General features: G+C 61.6%; 2 protein-coding genes across 2 annotated transcripts; one reads left to right on the plus strand and one right to left on the minus strand.

The window, feature by feature from the left end:
* Positions 1-1,083: 1,083 nt before the first annotated feature.
* Positions 1,084-9,758, plus strand: BESB_033460 (uncharacterized protein; the record flags this gene model as incomplete). Its single annotated transcript, XM_029361932.1, has 11 exons — positions 1,084-2,487; positions 2,878-2,988; positions 3,509-4,258; positions 4,776-5,486; positions 5,621-6,157; positions 6,739-6,795; positions 7,175-7,270; positions 7,778-7,858; positions 8,480-8,641; positions 9,028-9,176; positions 9,641-9,758. The coding sequence occupies 11 exons, from the start codon at positions 1,084-1,086 to the stop codon at positions 9,756-9,758; spliced, it is 4,176 nt and encodes a 1,391-aa protein (XP_029220897.1).
* A 1,875-nt stretch (positions 9,759-11,633) lies between these two features.
* Positions 11,634-17,671, minus strand: BESB_033470 (histone lysine acetyltransferase MYST-B; the record flags this gene model as incomplete). Its single annotated transcript, XM_029361933.1, has 9 exons — positions 11,634-11,751; positions 12,247-12,306; positions 12,508-12,578; positions 13,025-13,273; positions 13,633-13,674; positions 13,980-14,115; positions 14,311-14,594; positions 15,001-15,792; positions 16,367-17,671. The coding sequence occupies 9 exons, from the start codon at positions 17,669-17,671 to the stop codon at positions 11,634-11,636; spliced, it is 3,057 nt and encodes a 1,018-aa protein (XP_029220898.1).
* Between the last annotated feature and the right edge of the window lie 1,438 nt (positions 17,672-19,109).

The following is a 19,109-nucleotide window of genomic DNA, read 5'->3' on the forward strand; positions in this document are numbered from 1 at the left end:
TTTTTCTTCTTCCTCGGCTAGGGCGCTCTTTTTCGGCGCCAGGGCGCTGCCACCGTGGATGGTCACCATCGTGTTTCAGGTGTAGATACGCCGAGTAAGCATGCGCGTTTCCCTGAATTTACGGGTTCAATCTGCCCATGTTTCGGGTTGCACGTGTGCTTCTACACTTTATTTCCAATAGGATCAACGGATATTCACGAACACACGTTTCTTCCTCACCTCTCCTATGGACACGAATTTCTCTAGCAAACCCCCCATCGTCGATGCCCACTTTCTGCAGTTGCTTTGCACACGTCGTATGGCGGGGACGGGACTGCGGGCAGCATCGGCCCATGTCGGTCGGTTTTACTGCGGAATTTGCCTATCCTTTTCTTGTCTTTCCATCCACCCTCAAACTGCGGGCGTGCCCCGACAGCAACCCCCTCGGATGCAGAGCAACCTGTCGTCGTATCTACGTCTTCTACCCATGACCGGCCCCCGGGGGTATTGCTGACGACGAGTTCCCCTTGGGCACATCCTGCAGGATTCCTGCCAACACAAGCCCATGGAAAGCTCGCGCAGCAGCAACTATGTGCAGCTCCACTGCTTCTTCCAGCATTGAAGAAGACATCCCCGTCTGTCTACAGTGCGACAGACGTGATCGCGCCCGGCTCCCGCAGCGCCCGCAACAGGGAAGGCAGCGGACGGCCGAGGTGGAACGAGAGACCAGCGAGCGAAAAGCGGAGGCCGTACTGAAGGGACGAAGAGAAAGTCGAAAAACACCAGTTCGTGTCCTCCCCGCCCTGTGGCAACGGCTTTTGGCCTTTTTTTTCTTTGAGGCGCGAGAAGCGCGACGCACGCGTAGAAAGTGAGCTCAAGGCGGAGGCCAGATTCCAGCGTTTAGCCGATGGTGCTTCCTTCTGCCTGATTCCGGGAAGACTTCTAGGACCTCGCCCGAAAGCCCTTCCCGCCCTCGCCACACGACGGAACGCGAACGTCAAGCAGGAAGAACGTAGTCGCATGCGCGCGCACGCATGCAGCGAGAGATGCTCGAAGCGAGGAGGGAGGCGCGGCTGCCCTTCAGGTGGTGAACACTGGGTCAGAATGGAGAGGCCATACAACGTCAGAGAGCGCGCGGACGGAGAGCGGAGGAGGCGGGGCGAGCGTCCTGAGTCGAGAGGACGCGGCGACAAAGAGCCTCGGCTAGATGCAGGCCGCAGGAGTGCCGCGTCCAGCAGCACAGACAGACAGAGAGGGAAGCAGGCGAAAACCGCTACGGAGGGGGAAGGACGGGGAGACACACAAGGCAGAACCACTCCACAGAATCAGGTGGAGAAAACCCACCGGAGGCCAACGGCGGACGCTGCGCCTCTCTCACTGGCCCCGCGGCACACGCGCGCCTCGCGACGCATCTCCGAGCGCCGCTTCCTGCACGGCCTGCAAGCGGCTCGATCGCCCTCCAGCCCTCTGGAGTTCCTTTCGCCTCGTTCCTCTCCCGAGGCCGAATTGAGTCTCCTCGCGCGGCAAACAGGTGCTCCGTCGTCGGTTTCCTCATCCGAAGGCCCGCTCGCCCGCAGACAGCGAAGTGGGGTCGCCTGCATACTGAGGGCGAGTCCCGCACGATCCGCCAGCGCAGCCGCTAAGGCGAGACAAGACGCCGAAGTTGCGCAGCTTGCGTCGGCGGCGTCAGGCGCCGCGCGGGGCTGCGGCTTGCGCGAGAGGGGAGGCTGTGGCGCACAACCGAGGCAGGGCCGCGTAGAGCCGCCCCGCCGACAAGAGGAAGTCGGCAGCCTGGCAGTGGCAGGAGGACAGGGGGGAGGCGGCGCGACCGGCGCTGGCGTGCGAGACGAGAAGGCCCTCACGGCGCGACGCAGCAGCACAGCTACGGGGAGACAGAAAACGCCTAATGGGGGGCTGGGGAGACGCGCGCCCGCGTGGCAAGAGGGTGAGTGCGGCCTGCGCGACCCGCGCCGGAGTCGGGAGCCCAAGACTGCGTCTGAGGAGCTCTGCGTGAAGGAGGAGCAAGCCGAGGCAGCGGTCAAGCGAGCGAAACGCCGCGCGGAAGGGGCGAGCCTGTGCGACGTCTCGACGCCCGCGGAGAGCGGCACCCTTCTGCGTCCTCCGCGCGCCAGCGGGTCGCCGACAAGAGGCGGCAGCGCACCTTCTGGGAGGACAGCGACCCACTCGCAGCGTCCCGCTGCCGGAGTCGATAGAGGAAAGGCGACTCTGCGCGCGACAGCCACGCGCAGCGCGCGGGCCTCCTCTGCGTCCCCTCTCTCGTCGTCTGCGCCTCTCTCGGGCGCCGCGGAGCCACTCAGCCTCAGCGCCGCTCGACGAGCCTGCACGAAGGCACCCGAGAAGGGCCGCGTGTCCGCGGCGGAAGCGGGCCCCACTGAGGTTGCAGGCGTTCCACTCGAAGCTTTCGAGCGCTTCCAGAAACCCTTCCGAAGAGTCGAACTTACGGAGCTCTCGGCGCCGAATCGCTGGAAGAAGTCGGCGACCTACGAGGTACGGCGGCGGAGGGGGGCGGCAGAGCGGGTGATGTGGAGGAGCCGTTCCGGGCTGTCTCCCCTTGCCACTCCCCTGCTCTGTCCTCTCTCTCTCTCAGACGTCGATCTGCGTCCGCAGTGATGGGGCTTTAGCGAGGAAATGAGAGATAGAACGTGATGTGGATGATCGTCTACATGGTTTCCACAAAGTGTAGAGATAAAACGGTGAAACTGTTCTGTCAATATCGCGCGTAATGTACCTTCATATATGCTCAACATGACTGTAGAGCGAGGCCCGTGCGTTTCGTCTCCTTTTGGCTCTCAGCCCGTGGTAATTCAGAGATGCCTGTTTTTGAAGAACTCCTCTGTATATGTGTGATGGTGAGCTGCCTGTCTGCGCCGCTCACAGGAGAAGATCCAGTCGCTTCTGCAGGAAGGAGTCGCGAGGTCGACCTGCTTCCGGCGTGAGGCTCCGTCGTCGCTGACCATTTGCAAGCAGTACGACTGGAAAAATCACCAGGTACTCCCGGCAAGAAAGGAACTTCTCTTTTGCTCTTCCTCGTTACGTGTATCCATGTATATACTTACGTACGTATCTATGTATATATTTACGAATGTATGTATTTGTCTGTGTGAATGGTATACATGCCCCTCGACACGCGAGTGTCAAGCGCCTCTCTGTGGGTGAAGGGGCGTGGGGAGCGCGAGCTCACCTTTGTAAATATATATATATATATATATTTGTATGTACGTATGCATGCATGCATTTGCTTGCATATATTTGTATACGTGTATTTGTATGTATGCGTATGCATATACATACATACATACATACATACATACATACATACATACATACATACATATCTGCTCAGGCCGGTGGCTGAGCGGGACTGCTTAGGGAGGCGCGCCCTTCGTGAGCTCATTCTCCGCGACGGGTGGCACACCGAGAGGTTTTTCTTCCCGTTTTCCTCTGTCCCGCGCCAGAGAGGGGTTAGGTCTATCTGTATCTATTTTTCCTTTCGGTGTGTCGACTGCAGGCGATGTTTGAAGACGAAGACCGCACGATGTACTATCGGAAGGCGATCTGCTGGCGGGGTTGGGAGCGCCACGAGGCGGCGCGCGCCAAGAGCGAGGGCCCTGCGGCTTCGCCTCTGCAGCGCCGCCGCCTGAGTGGAGACAGCGGAGCGATTTGCGCGAAACGAGACATCGGAAGTGAAGAGGAAACGGCCGAGACCGAGGCGAGCGGGAGCGCGCCGCGTTTGCATCTCGCGGCGCGCCCAGGAGCTAGGGGCACTCGCGCTGAGTCCTCGCCGGCAGGGACAGACGGGCTAGAGTCGCCGGTGGATGCCGCGGCCCAGACTGCCGGTTATCAGAGCGAGAAGTACGACGGCGACGGGGAGACAGGGGAGGAGGAAGCGATGCACGCAGCGCTGGGCGCGCCTCAGACAGAGGAGCCCGCCAGCGGGAAAGCCGCGCGGAAGAAAGAGGACCCGCGACGGCCTCGCGCTGCGGCTGCGCCGGCGAGCGCGGGGCCTGCAGAGGACCCCGAAGCGGAGTTCAGCGACGAAGCGAGGGAGGAAGTCGATGATGGCGTCGTTGACGTGAAGACCTACAGACTCCCTCGAGCCGAGCTGAGTGAAGACCAAGACGCAGGCGACGGAAAACGCCCGCGCAGATCCAACACTTACGTCCAGGGGAAGCGCATCTTGGAAATCGGCACCGGTCCGATTGCGCTTCTCGCCGTCCTCGCGGTCAAGGCGGGGGCGGACTACGTCGACGCGCTCGAGGTGAGGAGTCTGACGCAGAAGCGAAAGACGCGCCCTTCGAGAAACCCGTGCTGCGATACGCAGACGCCCATTCCGCCATCCGCATGCATGCGCATGAATGCCTACATGCGTGTGGGTTTTCCTGTTTCCTTTTTGTAAACCGCTTCGTGTAAACGCTCTGTTTTTTCCCTGCCCCGGTTGGTATGTTCGTAAAAGATGCGGGTATGCGTGCGCAGCGACCGAGGCGGCCTCTGGGGTCGCCGCGACGGCGTCTGCCTGACGATCTTTGAGGCAGCTCAAGCGCCGAGCGAGTCACTGCTCCTGGAGACGTCATCTGTAGAGCCGCACGAGTGCAGCAGCCTAGCTGCGATCTTCATGTTCCTAATACCTTTTTTAACGAAGGACATGGTAACTTCTTTTTCACCAATATATATATATATATATGATAGGGAGGTTTTAGGGAGTGAGGGCAGCCAGGCCGCGCTGGCGGTATGAAGACCGGGTTTAGCGCCTCCCCCTGCGCGGCCCTTTCGCTCAGGTCAGCAGGACGTCAGCGTCTCTTGCGACGGCCTTCATCCGGCAGTTCGGTCTCAACGCAAGCGCGAGCCGCTACCGCCGCTCGTCGCTCTCGCTCTCCTCTCTGGCGTGCAACGGAGAGCCGCAACGCGGCTATTACGCAGGATCGCGCCGCGGCGCGGCGGCCTCTGCGGCGTCGCTTGCGTCGCCTGCGTCGCCCGCCTCGTCGTCGCCCGTCTCCACAGCCGCGTCTGCGCCTTTCAGCGACGCGTCGCCGCCACCCACGCCCCCCCCGGCCGTGTCTGCGGCCTCGTCCCTTCCTTCTCCGTCGGAAGCTCTGCCGCCCGCGGTCTCTTGCGCAGCCTCTGCGCTGCCTCTGGAGCCGCTGCAGACGTCGGACTCGCCCGCTGCGGCCTCCATCTGCCCCTCGCGCTCGCTGCGCTCGTCGTTCGCGGCTCTCGCCGCAGGCTCCCGCGCGCTGCCGGGGCGAGGGTCTCCGTCTGGCGACGGGGGGTCGGCTGCCGCCAAGGCAGCGGCAGCCGACCCCCCGTCGCCTCTGTCGTCGCTCGACTGTGCCCGCGCGGGCGTGACGCCCCTGCCCTCTCCGCCGCTGCTGGAGTCCTTTTCGCCCCTGCCTTCGCCGGTCGTCCCCCTGTCGCCGTTGCCCTCCTCACTCGCCTCCGCTTCGCCCGGCGCGCTCCGCGCGGCCGCTGGCGCCTGCGAGGCTCCGCCGGTAGGCGTGGCGAGTCCTCAGCGCGGTTAGGGCGACGGCATGTGGGGAGAGCGAGGGACTGCTGCAGCGTCTCGGCGTCTCTTCGTTCTGCGATGCTCATTTCCTGTGTCTGGGTTCGGCTTTTCTGCGCGCAGCCTCCGCCTACCTCGGCCGCGGCACCGCGCAGCTGCTGCCTGCGGACCCGTCCGCGGTCGTCGACGTCCCGCCGCCGCCGCCGGTCGCCGTCGCCCGCGGCGTCGCGGGCGGCTCCCGCGGGGCCGCTAGTCATCCACAGCTGCTACAGCAAGCTTTTTCCCCTGCCGCCGCCGCACCTCGCCCCGAAGCCTTGGGGCGAGGCGGCGGCCTTCCCCCTCGCCTCCACGGCGCCCGCGCTGTCGCAGGGCGGCGCTCGGACCCCCCCCGCCGCGGGTGCAGCGCCGCGCCGCGCCGCGCGGCGGCTTGCGTCTCCGCCGTCGGCGCCTCTGTCCGCGACGCCTGCGCGTCCCCCGGCCTGTTACTACGAGATGATTATCCACGAGATTCTGGGCGACTTCGCCTCGCAGGAGGGCGCCGCGGACGTTTATCTGGACATCCAGCGCCGCCTCGGGTACTGCCCGCGCTCGATCCCCACCGCGGCGACGACCTGCGTTGCGCCGTGCACCTTTCCGACCCGCGAAAACGTCCCGTACCAGGTGAGAAAAAAAGAAAAGGTGCCGAGAAAAGGCCAGCAGCAGCAGCGGACACAAGGCTGGCAGCTGGCGAGCAAGAAGCGGAAAAGCGCGGGAGACCGCGGCAGCACAGGCAAGAGGCGGGACACGCGAGAGAGAATCCGAGGCAGGAGAAGGAGAGGCAGGAACATCAAGCGAACGCGCGAGAGGGAGGCACGTGCGCGTCCCCAGAGAGGACGGCGAGAGGCACTCTCTAGCGAGAAGGGCGGGCTGTGCAAGTGGCAGGCGACGGAGGCAAACAAGGCGGCCTAAACCGTAAAGCCCTGCCTGGAGACAAAAACCGTCTTTGTTCAGTGCGATGTGACTCGATTGAGCGCTCCGGAGTGACACAGGGGTGCGCCACACTCGCGTCGGTTTGCTTGTTCGGAGCCTTAGAAATCAGACACAAGAATGACCGGCCGCGAGCGCCGTTGCATCTGAGAGAGAGGGTTTAGGGTGTGTGGAAACTATTGCGAGGGCAGTCGCGGGATCCCCAGGGAACGAGACGAAGCAGCTCCGGCTTTCCCCGACTTTCGTATTCTGCGGTGTATGCCCCTGTGCCTCAGGCCAGCGAACATCCGGAGAGGACGATCTTCTCACCCAGAAGGAGACTTTTTCAGAGTGTGAGTTGAGCTGTCTTGCGTCTTCAAGTCTGCGCTCTCCTCTGCTTTCCGCGCGCTCGCGCTAAAGCTCTTTGTCCTGTTCCTATCTGCCGGGCGTGGCTGCTCCTCTGCTCCCTGCAGCTCTGCTGTCTTGCTTCGCACTCTGAGGCTTGCACTTATTCTCGCTTCGTTTCGTGTCCTTCTCGGTCGCCGCCTACTGTTTTGTTTCATAACGGAGTCTGTGGTGCGGGGATCTGGCTGTCGAGGCTGCTGTTTGTGTGCGAGGTGGCAGACGGTGACATTCGTTTTGCTGGGCGTGCATTTCGCAAGTTGATGGAGCTGCCTTTTTCCTCTGACTTCTCCGTCACGCGTGCGGGTCTGTCGGCCGCTCTCCGCTCAGGTCGGGCTTCAATTCTCTTCGCTTCTCCTGTGCGACGCACTTCTTCCCATGGAGCAGCTGCGCTTCGAAGAGCCGATGGAGCGCCAGATGCTTCAGGTGAGTCTCTCCCCCGCGCGCGTCTTTATATTCGCGAGCGCGTCTCACGCCCCTTCGCCGGCTTAGTTGAAGCACGTTTTTCACCTGCTTTAGACTGCTGCGCGTCTGCGTCCTGCTTCAGCTGGTGCGGGCATATCGGGAAGGGCCGCAGTCGTCAGACGCCGCAAGCACGATCTTGCATGCATACATGCGTGTGTCGACTCCAATCTGTCTGCAGTCGAGTACGTGCACGTATCACGCGTCTCAGCCATACCATACACGTCTCGACACATATCGCTGCGCCTGGAGTTCTCGTCGTCTGCCTACCCGCTTTCGTCTACCTATCTATCTACCTACCTATCTCCCCCTCTTTCTTTCCATCTGTCTATTCATATACGCCAGTTTGTCTGTCTACCTGTATCTCCTGTTCTATCTATCTGCGTTGCTAGCTATCACTATGTAAACGTGCGTGCGTGCCTGACGATTTCGAGCGGATAGAGTTGTCTTTTTGCGTCGTCTTTTTTGCAGCGGCGTCGACTGGAGTTCACGGTGACGCGCGCAGGGAAGTTTGCGGGTTTCGTCGCGGGCATTGACGTGGAAATTCGTCCGGTAGGTCTCACGCAGGTGGGAGGGGAAGGTTTTTGCTTTTCTTTATTTCGGCTGTCAAGCGTTTGAGGTTGTGCCTGTCTGCTGTCAATCGTGTCCCTGTATCCGAGCTTGTCTCATCACTTTTTGCCTGTGTTCCGACCCGACCTTCTCTGCGCACATCTCCGCTGCGGCTTGTCGCGGCATATGCGGCGTGGCTGCAGTTCGCGCGTAAGACTCCTGAGAGACTTCTATCATCAAGGCACACGCGTTCCGCCTCTTTCCGCGTGGATCGATCTCGTTAAATTTAATTGAAAGTTTTTTTTGTTTTTCATTTATTTTTGTTATTAACGCCTGCGAGGCTGTCATCATCGTGGCACACGCATTCGGCCTCTTTCCGCGTCGTTCCATATCGTTCTCCCCCTCATGCTCGCGCGCGCATTGTGATGCGAGACGCAGCGAACAGGTTGCATACGGCGCTGCGCAGCTCAGGCGCGCCGTCTCCGCGTTTCCTTCAACCTGACTCGCCCGACAAAACATTTCCCGAGGGGGCTGGTCGGTGGCACGTGGGTGCTTGCCTCGGGAGAGGCGCGCGGCTCTGTCTGAACGGCTGTCTTGTCCGCGCCGCGCGCGTGTCTCCTTCAGGGTCGGCACTTCGGCACCGTCTTCGAGCGGCAGTGCGACAGCTGGTACACGAACATCGTGCTCCTGGGGAAAGAAATCGACGTCCGCCGCCGAGATCGCATCACGCTCTTCACCGTCGCAGACCTGAAGAACTACCAACTAGACACCGTGTCGCATGGAGTCGTGAGTCACAGCGCGCGCGCAGAGACGCGCGCATGTGGGGAGGGAGGGGGGACAGCGGCGTGCGGCGCGCGATGTCTCAGGCGACGCATGCGCGCCTCGCGGCGCGGCGTGGCGACGGTGTGCGTGGGTCGTCCTGAGCCTTGCAAACGAGTTCAGAGTTTTGCGACTCGTCGGCATCGTCAGCGCGCGCCGTATGCCGCAGCCGCGGTCGGTCCGCGCGTCTGGTGCGCCTCCGTCCGCTGACTCAGACCCAATGTCCGCTGCTCGCGCGTGCGCGCATCTGCCTGCAGTGTGTGCGTCTGCTTTGTCTGCGTCGCGCCCAGAGTCGTCAGACGTGACTGGTGGTTCGCGAGTTCGGTGGAAATGCGTGTGCGCCTGTGCGGCAGGGCAAGAAGAAGCAGGCGGTGCAGCTCGAAGTCTCGCGGCCGACTTACACTTTCCAGGGCTTCGTGGAGCGGAAGGACGAGGGCGTCATCGCCGAGTTTGGCCCGGTCCTCATCGACTACGACGAACAGGCCTCCTGCGTCCGCGCCGAGTGAGCCGCTCGTCAGAGGAGCTGCAGCAGCCTGCGGCTCAGTCCGTGTGTCTCTCTCGGCTTCTCGCTCTCCCTGTTTCCATGTGTATGCCTACACATGCGCACGTGTGTAGATGGCCTCCCCTTTCAGGGGGGTGAACTTGGGCTGGCGGCAGCCGCCAGGGGCTTCTGGAGCTTCGCGCGCTGTGCGTAGCCGCAAACAGGACTTCGGCGCGGACTCGCGCGTGTGCGGAGAACGGGTCCGTGCCTGGCGGCCCCATTGTACCTGACGCAAGCATTTTCCTTCTCTAGCTACATACATATGTAAATCGATATGCTTAGACACATACGATCAGGTCTGCGTTGATTTGGATGCGTGTGTGACGTCGCCTTGGGCACTGCATGGACTCCTGCTGGCGCGCGCCCCAGCCTGAGTTTTGCGGGCACGCTGATTTCACGATTTCCCACGAACTGATTTTGTTCAGCGCCGATAGTGGCCTGGGATGCTTGATGGCGACCCTCAACCCCATGGGAGCATATCTATTTCACCGCGCCGCGCGGGCGACTGCAAAGGCCCGAAGGCCTGCGGGCTCTGAACCCTAAACCCTGCTCGATGTCTTCTGCTTCGCAGCCAGTCCGTAGAAACCTGAAGGCCGCTGCGCACCTGCCTGACCGTCTATTCAGCTGCCGCTCTCGCCCTTTACATGTGCACAGCTTTGAATATAAGCCTGCATCTGCATACGTGTGTAAATACATACATGTATAATATCGGAACCTATCTCAGAAGGATGCCGATCCGTCGACACGCGCCCGAATTTAGAGTGCACGATGTCTGCAGCAGCCTCGAAGCGCAATGCACAACTGAGAGGACGCGCCAGCGGGCGGGTTCGTAAGTTCGGAAATAAAACTGGAATTTATCACCGGAGTCCCAAGCAGTCTCCTGAACGGGGGAGGCCTCCACTCGCCCCAAAAAAGAAGGAAGCCACGGAGAGGAACCCGCCCGCGAAGAGAAACAGGCCGATACAGCCACGAGCACGCGACGCCAGAGAAGCGCGAGACGCCCTGCGGACTGAGGCAGCACAGAAGGAAGACGAGAAAGGAACCGACGGAGAAGGCGAGCGAAAACAAAGACGCGCGGACGCAGACAACCGAGAAGGGAAAGGCCGTAGGAGGCCAGGAACAGCCACTCCCGCGAGGTCACGAAGCAGAGACTTGCGATATTGACACACGCAACAGGGGGAGGCGTACGCGCATCTCTCCCTCCACGCACGTCCTCGTGAACTTATTTTTCTCACATGAAGCCCTCTCTTTTCTCCTCTTTTCTGTCGTCACCATTTCCTCTCCCCTTCCCATCCCCCGTCCCCCCCCCGTAGTTGGCCTGCTCAGGTAGGGAATATGAAACACACACGGTCTTTTTTCCCGCAAAAACACAGCTCGTTGCTCTCCCTCACGGAACAAATCGAAGCGCTGCTTCAGCCGCGGCGCGCTGCGCTCGCCCGCGCTGGGGAGTCGGGAAGACGGAGCGGAAAACACTTGAAAAGAATGCGGCTGAGCCAACCTCAGGCCGGTGAACCGACAATGCGAAGCGACAGGCACTCCGAGGCTACGCAGACCTGCATATGAATCTACACATTATAAATTAAAGGCGTATACAAACAGATGCACGAACAGGGAGAGGACTACGGGCTGCCGTTTTCGCAGCAGCCTCACGCCGCTGGCGGCCTTGACAGACATGAAGCATCCAAGACAAAAACTCAACATCGGCGCCTCTGCTCACCTAGCTGCCGGCTCAAAGGGCTGCGCACTCGCCGATGCCGAGCAACCGCACGCTCATACCTCAACGCCCCCATGAAGAAAGACACACACATACCTATGCATATATGTATACACATGCTTATATGTGCATAAATATATATGTAAATATATGCATACGCATATGCGAGTGCATATATACATGTACATATATATAGATACATATACGTATGTATATGCATTTGCGCTTATATGGGACGCTGATGCGATAGTTTGCTTCTCCGTGGCTTTCCAGCCTTGTCCACGAACCCAGTCGTATCGCGAGACATTATCTCTCCATTCTCCCATTTTCTAGCGCCCTCTTAGGGAGCATCACGTCTCTCTCTCAGCACCTTCCTTTCGCTTCACGCGGCCGCTTGCCTGTCGTTTCGCGTTTTCAGACGAAAAGGCGTCCTCCTTTCTTGGCTCTCCGTGCCGGGAGAGGCCTCTCGGTTTCGCTTTCGCTCTGCGTGTGCCTGCCGGCGGTGAGGCCTTCCCGGTTGTTTCGCCTTGTAGCATTTCCTTCGAAGGCGTCAGCGTCCGTCTTTCTCCAGGGCTCATCCGGGCTCTCGCGCTGCGGCCGCCTTCCCTATGCGGCCTTCTCGCGCGCGCCTCGCGCTTCGTCTACGTTGTTTTCTGCGATTCTTCAGATCGCGCCTCCCAGGTTTCGCAGCGCAGAGTTGAGGCCTAGTCGTCGTCCGGGCGCGGGCGCGGCAGAGCCTCGCGGGCGGCTGGCGGCGTCCGGTGGTAAGCGACGAAGCGCAGGTGCTCGCCATGGACCAACACGCCCGCGGAGCCCGCCTCTCTGAGACAGTCCACAATTCACAAAGGTCACAAGACCTTCAACACACACCTGACTCTCAACGCAGAACTCCCACGCCGTAAACAAATGGTCTCTCTCGGTAGACCGGATTAGCTGCAGGAGCCTACGCGGCCGAGGCGCATGCACGGGGCCCAGCAGCCGCGCGGAAGATCCGTCGATGCTCGGGAGCGATCGACTTGCGCATGCCGACGCGAAACTCTGAACAGAGGCCCCAAGGCGTCCAGCGCAGCCACGGGCGGGGAGGCCTGCACTCCTTTCTAGACCTGCGGAATCGGCGCGTTTTCGCGTCTTTGCAAACGCGATGCTCACTCCCAGAGCGCCGTTTAACTATTCCCTCTCACAAGGAAGGCCCCTCTTGACGCAAGTCTCTTGCCGGCCTCGTAGACAGAAAACACGATATCACGAGCGGCGGCGCGCAGCTTCCAACGACCTCCTGGCGAGGCTGGACGTCGCCGATTTGCTCTTCCTGCCACGTACTTGAGGCGTGCCTTGACGAGTTCGGGGTGCAGAAGAAGCAGATGGTGGCCCTGGACGTATCTGTAGAAACCCGCGACGCACAGAAAAAAATCAAAAAAGGGTTTCTCCTCGTTGAGGGACCTGCCTGTCTCTTGGCTCGCTGCCGTTTTCCCTTCCGCAGAGGAGACCTCCATCTTTCGCTTCGTCCGCCTGCTGCTCGCTTCTTTGCTCTCGATGCGGATATTTGGCAACACCCCCCTCCCACTCCCGCGCCTGCCTCACCTGAGGACGCCGATTTCCTCCAGTGTGCGCTGAATGTCTTCCTCGCGGACGGCCGTGCTCCGCACCAAGTCCTGCATATCGAGAGAAACGCGCAGACCAACGATTTCAGGGGAAGCTCCTGGCTCCGCGCTTCAAGCCGCAGCCGCGCCGCAGGCCCTCACAGGCCTCTCACTCTCCCTCGCATGCCTCCCGTTTGACAGGTACTGTGCGCGACATCCAAGTCGCAGGACGGAAGACACCGCGCGCCTGCGAGAGAGAGACATCGCGCTTTCGCTTCTCTGTCTCTCTCTCTGCACAGTCATGAGCGCCCCGCAGAGGCAGAGAGAGAGAGTGACACCGGCAGAGATAGGTCGCATGCATGCATGCGGCTGGCTGTTTCGTTTCGCGTGCGCGTCACAGCAGCGGCTGGTGCCGAGCGGCGGCCTGTTCCCTCTCGCTGCGGCGTGCCTCTCCAAAAAGCGCGCATTTCACAACTCTTCTCTTCTCTATTCCTTCGTCTCGCCGCGAGCTGGCGCACCTCGATGGAGATTTTCCGCTTTTTCTTCTGCGCGTCGCTCTCGAGGTGGGTGAGAAGACACCACGTCCACCAACCGAGGTAGCTGAGCCTGCCCAGGTCGCTCAGCGGCCGCTCTGGACCGCCCTTCTTCTTCTCGCGCAGCGAAAGCAGGTAGGAGAACGATATGAGAAAGCGCCCGTAGCCCTTCCGCTGGTGCTGCGGAAGCGTCAAGATGCATGCGAGGTTGTATGCCTGCAAAGAAATCTTCTCCTGAAGACAAAAGGACCTCAGCATTCACACCTTCAGTCTCGGGCGGGCGCGGGGGGGTGGGGATTGGGGCGCAAGCACATTCCAACTGCCTTTAGAGACTGTCTCCTCCGGGAGAGACGCGGACCAAGGCGCCAGGTGGCGCGACACGCATCAGACGGGAAACGTGCAGACAGCGAAAAGTGTTGGATTTCAGTATCACCATAATCACGTGTGCTTCGAAGCCGAAATTGACTCATGGACATTCGGTGCACTCCGGAAACCGTGCTGCGCAGTTGAGTGCGACCGAATTCTGAAATTCTTCGAAGACCAACGAAGAGACGCGAGCCCGACAAGCAGCCGAAATGCGAGGGACTACGCACCTTGGAAAAGTAGCCGATCAAATGACAGCCCGCCTCGTCAGCCTGCAGAAAGCGACGCCCACACGAGAAAGCTCATGCACGAGTCGCGTCGCACTGCGCGCCACCCTCAGCCCTAAATCCTAGACAGCGCGACTACACAGTAGTGACGAATACGCGTTTGTTCCCCCACATGGATCTCCGAGAGGCGAACGCCTCCGCGGGGCGGAGCCAAGAGCTGGACAAACAGATATATGCGTGTATAGTCAGATGTATATATTCTGATTTATGGATAAAGATATGTCTGTCCTTTTGAGGAGAAAAGATGAACCTGCGAGAGCTGCAGGCAGTCGCGCGCCCGCGGGTCGCACCTCGGTGAGGACGTAGAAGAGAAAGGGCTCGACGTCGTACTGCAGCGTCTTGTGATCAAGAAAGAGCTTCGCGAGGAAGCACAGGTTCTCGCTATACACGCGCGAGACGCTGCCGTCGACTTCGAACACGGAAAGCCTGAAAAACAAAAAAGAAAAACGCGCACAGGCGTGGTGCCGTCTGCCGCGGGGCACAGGCGTGCGACGGTGCGACCCCCTCACGCCCAGCACGAACTTGCAGCCTTTTGTGTCGCGGCCTCGTTAGGACAGTCCCCTTCCCCGTCGTAAAAGCACCGATACATGTAGCGCGGCGCGCGGGAGCGAAATGACTTGCCTTCCAGCGCGGTAGATTTCGTCTCCGGGCGGGTGCCTGAGGACGCAGCGGGTGGCGTGGGTCGCGAGCTCCGAGTCGTAGCGGAAGAAGGAAAGACAGAACTCGCAGACGTGGAGGACCTCCGCGTCCTGAACGTGAGCAGGGTACGGAGAGAAGTACCAAGTCTGCAGCAGGAATCGCCCAAAGTGAATCTGTCGAATGGTCTTGATCTTGGTTGCCTCCTCGTGCGCCTGCAGAGTCGCCAGGTCCATGCCTTCGTGCTCCTCCGCGGCTTCTTCGTCGTGCTGCGCGCAAGCAGAAAAGCGGCGGCCTCGCACCAACGTGGCAGTCGCCCGCCTGCAGGGCTCATTGACCTTCCTGGGAGATAGGGTTTAGGGCCGCATACGAGACAGTCCCCGCCCGCACGCGAGCGGCTCAGCACAAAATGAGGTTCCTAAACCCTTTAAAAAAAGAGCGAAAAACGCCTCGGCTTGGTAAGCGGCGAGTCCCTCTCCTCGCGAAGGCTGATGACGGCCTCGCGACAGAAGTCGCCGGAAAGGATTGCTGCACTGTAACGCCGTAAAACACACAACCCTGAAAGAAGGGACACGAAACCCGCTCCACGATCCCCACCTGCACACAAGCCTCGCGCCTGCCAAGAGGCCCCGGGCCGGCGAGACGGGCTAGTTGACCCCGGGGTTCTTGACTTACGTCTGAGAAGTGGACGGAGGGGTGGAACTTTGCGAGTTTTTCCATCTGCTCCTCCCAGGTGTCGCCTTCGTCCTCGGAACTTTCGTCTTCGTTTGACCACTCCTCTGCGGAGCTGCTCCCCGAGAAGAGCTCGCCCCACGAGTCGCTGTCTCTGCGCCGCTTCCTGCGGCGTCCGGCAGCGCCGCCCTCTCGGCTCTTCAGGCGCGCGCGCCTCTCGGCGTCGCCCTCCTCGAAGTCAAGGATTTCCCCGCTCTGCGTGACTGGTCGCAAATCGCTGAACCTCAACCAGATATCCAGGCGCCGGTTCGTGTGCCGGTAGTGGATGTAGTACTCATACTGGTCTGGCGCGTCGGTCTCCGGCACCAGGGTGACGTAGTTGCCTTTGTGCGAGGCCTTCTCCTTCTCTTCCTCGCGCGCCGGCCCCCGGCCCCTGCCCTGCGTCTTCTCCTTCTCGCGTTCGCCTGTCTCCCCCGGCGCCTCTGCTGTCCCCTGGGCTCCGACCGCGGTCGCGCCCCCGTCGGGCCCAGCGCCCTCGCCCAGCGACTTGCCCCGACCGCCCGGCCGCGCATCGAGAGACTCCGACCGCCGCGGCGCCGCCGCGCCCGCGGGGACCGAGCTCGTCGCCCCACAGTGCCGGCAGGTGAAGGACGAAGCCGTGGAGGAGTCGCGCGAGATGAACTTGGAGCAGGAGGGACAGGTTCGCCCGCCGCTCTGGTGCCGTCTCCGCAGCGCGGGCGAACTCGGCGTGTAGAACGAGGCCGCCGACGAGTGCAGGGCGCGAATGCTGATAATCTGCAGCAGACACGGGGCCGCGGGAAGGCTGCTTTGAGGGAAGGCGACGCGAAGAGACGCGCAAACGAGCCGTCAACGCAACCCGCCAACAAGAGACTCGCAGAGACACAGAGCGGCAGGTCAAAGCACAACAAAGAAAACCGCCCCGTCCCCTCCCCACAGAGGCCGAGGAACAAGCGCCGCGGGAGGCCCGAAGACGCGTCGGTCGCGCGCGAGACGCACCCGACAGCGCATCCCAGCCACAGAGGGAAGCGCAGACAGAGAGGAGTAGAAAGAGACGATACGCGTGCGCCGCGGGAGCAAATCCACATTCTGGTCTGCGGGGCCATGCAGAAGAAAGAAGGAAGCAAGCACACGAGAGAGAATGAAGGCGGGGTACGGAAAACAAGACTGAGGACGGGCGCCGAACGCGCGACCGCAAATGAGACAGCGGAAGACGGAGAGAACTGTAAACAGGCAAAGAAATAGAGGCCGGGGTAAGAGCCGAGGGCGGAGTGAGGGAGAGGGGACAAGCGAGGTAAATTCACAGCAGAAGACCTCAAACAAGGAATGAAGAGGAAGTACGAAGGCCTACCTTGCCGATGACAAACGCGCTGCCGAGCCGCGCCCCGATCCACTGGTTGACCGCCAGCGCCTTGGGCTCCTTCGACTCCACCGCGGAGAGAGCTGGGCGGCCGCGTTCGTCTTTCTCTTTCTCCGTCTTCCTCTTTTTCATTGTGACCGTGTCACTCGCGCTGCTGCTGGCCTCATCCCTCGTCGGTTCGCCTCGCGCCTCTTCCGCGGTACCTCCTGACGTCGCTCCTAGCGCCGGCTCGTCGATTTTCGCGTCACCTTTAAGTTCACCTTTGGCGTCGCCTTTCGCTTCTTCAGCGCCTTCCGCGGCGGGTGCCGCCGCTTCCTGCCCGCTTTCGCGCGCCGCGTCTCCGCCCGCGCTTCTTCTGTCGTCTTTTTCGTTCTCTCCCTCTCTGCGACGCCGGTCGCCTCGAGGCTCTTCGTCTCGTCGCCGGCTGTCCCGGTCCCCCTGCCGTTTCTTCTCTCGCTCCTCTTCCCGCCGTCGGCGCTCGCTGCGTTCGCTTGGCTCGCGGCGCCGCTTGCCGCCTTCCTCTCCTCTGCGTCCATCTTCGCACCGCTCAGCTGCCCACAGCGGGGCGTCGGCACGCGGCGGGGACTCCGCCTTCCTGCCTCTTTCGCGCTCCCGTCGCGACGCCGGGCTCCCCGCGGGCGACGCCTGCAAGACCGACCGCGAAGCGGACGCGGAACCCGCGGAGGCGGCAGGCGGCCGCTGCGACGAGGAGAAGCCCGGGGGGGCGGTGGAGGCCGCGTGGTGCAGACTCGCTCCCGAGGAAGAGGCGACAGGCTTCGCAGGCGACGAGGCCTGAGAGTCACGGCTCCCAGCCCGCAGGCCGCCCCCTGGCGACTGCGCCGGGGAGGGCGACAAGCCCCGCCGAACCGCAGGATGCGGCAGAGGCGACGCGCGAGAAGAGGCGAATCCCCCAGACCGAGACGCGGCGCCGCTGGAAGATGAGGAAGGAGAGGAGGAAGAAGAGGACGAAGAAGATGGAGAGGAAGAAGATGAAGAGGAGGAAGGTGGCCGCGATGAAAACGACGAACTCGACCGGGAAGAAGAGTGTGAAGACGAGTGGCGCGTGGAGGAGAAGGAAGACGTCCGCGAGAAGCTCCCCGACGGCGACGACCGGGAGGAACTCGACGAAGAAGAACCTGGGTAGGAGCTCGACGGCAGCCAGGGGTCGCGGTCGATGGCCGTTCCTGCCTTTCGGCCGCCTTCGCCCTTCTTCTCCCCGCCGCCCCCCCCCTCCTCGCGCCCTCCGCCACCAGAGGGAGCGGACAAAGTCCGTCCCTTTTCGCTGCGCCAGTGCATCGCCCTCACCGCAACTGGTGCGCCGAAGACCGCAAACACGCACAAAGTCCGGCGAACCCAGAGTCCGTGTCAGAGAAAAACGAAGGCAACCAAAGGTGAGAAGATCCAGAGAGCGAGTGGGGACTGCGAAACGAGACGAGAGGAGGAAAAAGAGAACGCATACGCGACGAAGAGACCAAGCAGACGGCGCCAGAGACGGAGACGCCTCGATCGGGAAAAGGCACACGGCACACTGAGCGAGGGCCCTTTCTACCGCGCGCCACGCCCAGCGATTCCTGGGACTCCAAACCGCTGAAACTGCCCTGCTACTCCGCTTCCGTAGCCGCCTGCTGATGCCGGCAGCGCGATGATTTCTGTGCTGCCGAAGAAAAGCAGCTGTATCCTGTCCCTCTATTCAGGCGCTGGAGGTGCACGTCTCCGCGGGCCTCCCCAGGCCTCGAAGCCCATACTCACCCCTCCCCAGGAAGGTCTCCCTCCCGCCCTGGCTGTCTCCTGTCTCCCCCGCCGAGGACCTGTCCTTTTTGGTCTGCCGTTATGGCGGAAGAAGCGAGGCAGCAACCGCGAGAAGCCCTGTGAAGACAATGCGAACGAACACCTGTCCCCGCCCCGCAGCGGGTGCCGAAACAGTCTGCAAGCCTGAGCCACACCCGACTCCCGTGTCTCTCTCTCGCCCCCTCGGGCCTGGTATCTCCTCGGGCTGACGGCGCAGCCCGGATTGAGCCCAAGGCGCCTGGGTCTCCTCAAGCGGGCAGCGGTTCTGCGGGACGGGCGCGCGACACGTCGCGGGGGACACTCCGCTACTCCAGTCCAAGGAAGTTTCCGTCTTTCAAAGCAGGTCCCGTGGAACCCTCCGCTCACTCAAACCTTGTTGGGCAGAGTGAGCGTCTGCAGCGTACACAGCATGCTGAAAAAAAGTCGCGACAGCCACCTGCGGAGAACATTGATTCGCTCCGCGCGTCCGTCACGCCTCCTGGCTTGAAAAAAAGGCCGCGTCGCTACGCGCAGCAGAGGCGCCTGCCTTCGACAATGAACTGGGAGCGAGGCGAAAGAGAAAATATTCCTCTCGTCATCCAGGCGCAGTTTAGGGAGAAAAACGAAAGGGCCGGGAGGGGCTCGACGGCCCTGGATGCGACACCCCCCAACCCCTGAGGAGGCCTTCCTGCTCACGAAAACTTTGACACCGACAACGAGGAGAAGGGGAAGACATGAAACGCAGCGAAGACCGGAAACAACGCGGAAGAATCAGCTCCAAATGGGCTCTCCTGTGTGCGGCGAAGAGAGAGGGAGGAAGGAAACGAGCGTGAGGCAGGGGAAGCAGGAAGATGCACGCAGAGAGAAGGAAAGTGAAGGGCGCGCAGATGAAGCCTCGGCCAGGACCGGCACAGTGCGGACCCAGAAAAAGACCAAAGGTGTTCATGAAGGATGCGCAGAGGCTGGG

Source organism: Besnoitia besnoiti, chromosome II (assembly GCF_002563875.1).
Source record: "Besnoitia besnoiti strain Bb-Ger1 chromosome II, whole genome shotgun sequence".
Classification (NCBI taxonomy): Eukaryota; Apicomplexa; class Conoidasida; order Eucoccidiorida; family Sarcocystidae; genus Besnoitia; species Besnoitia besnoiti.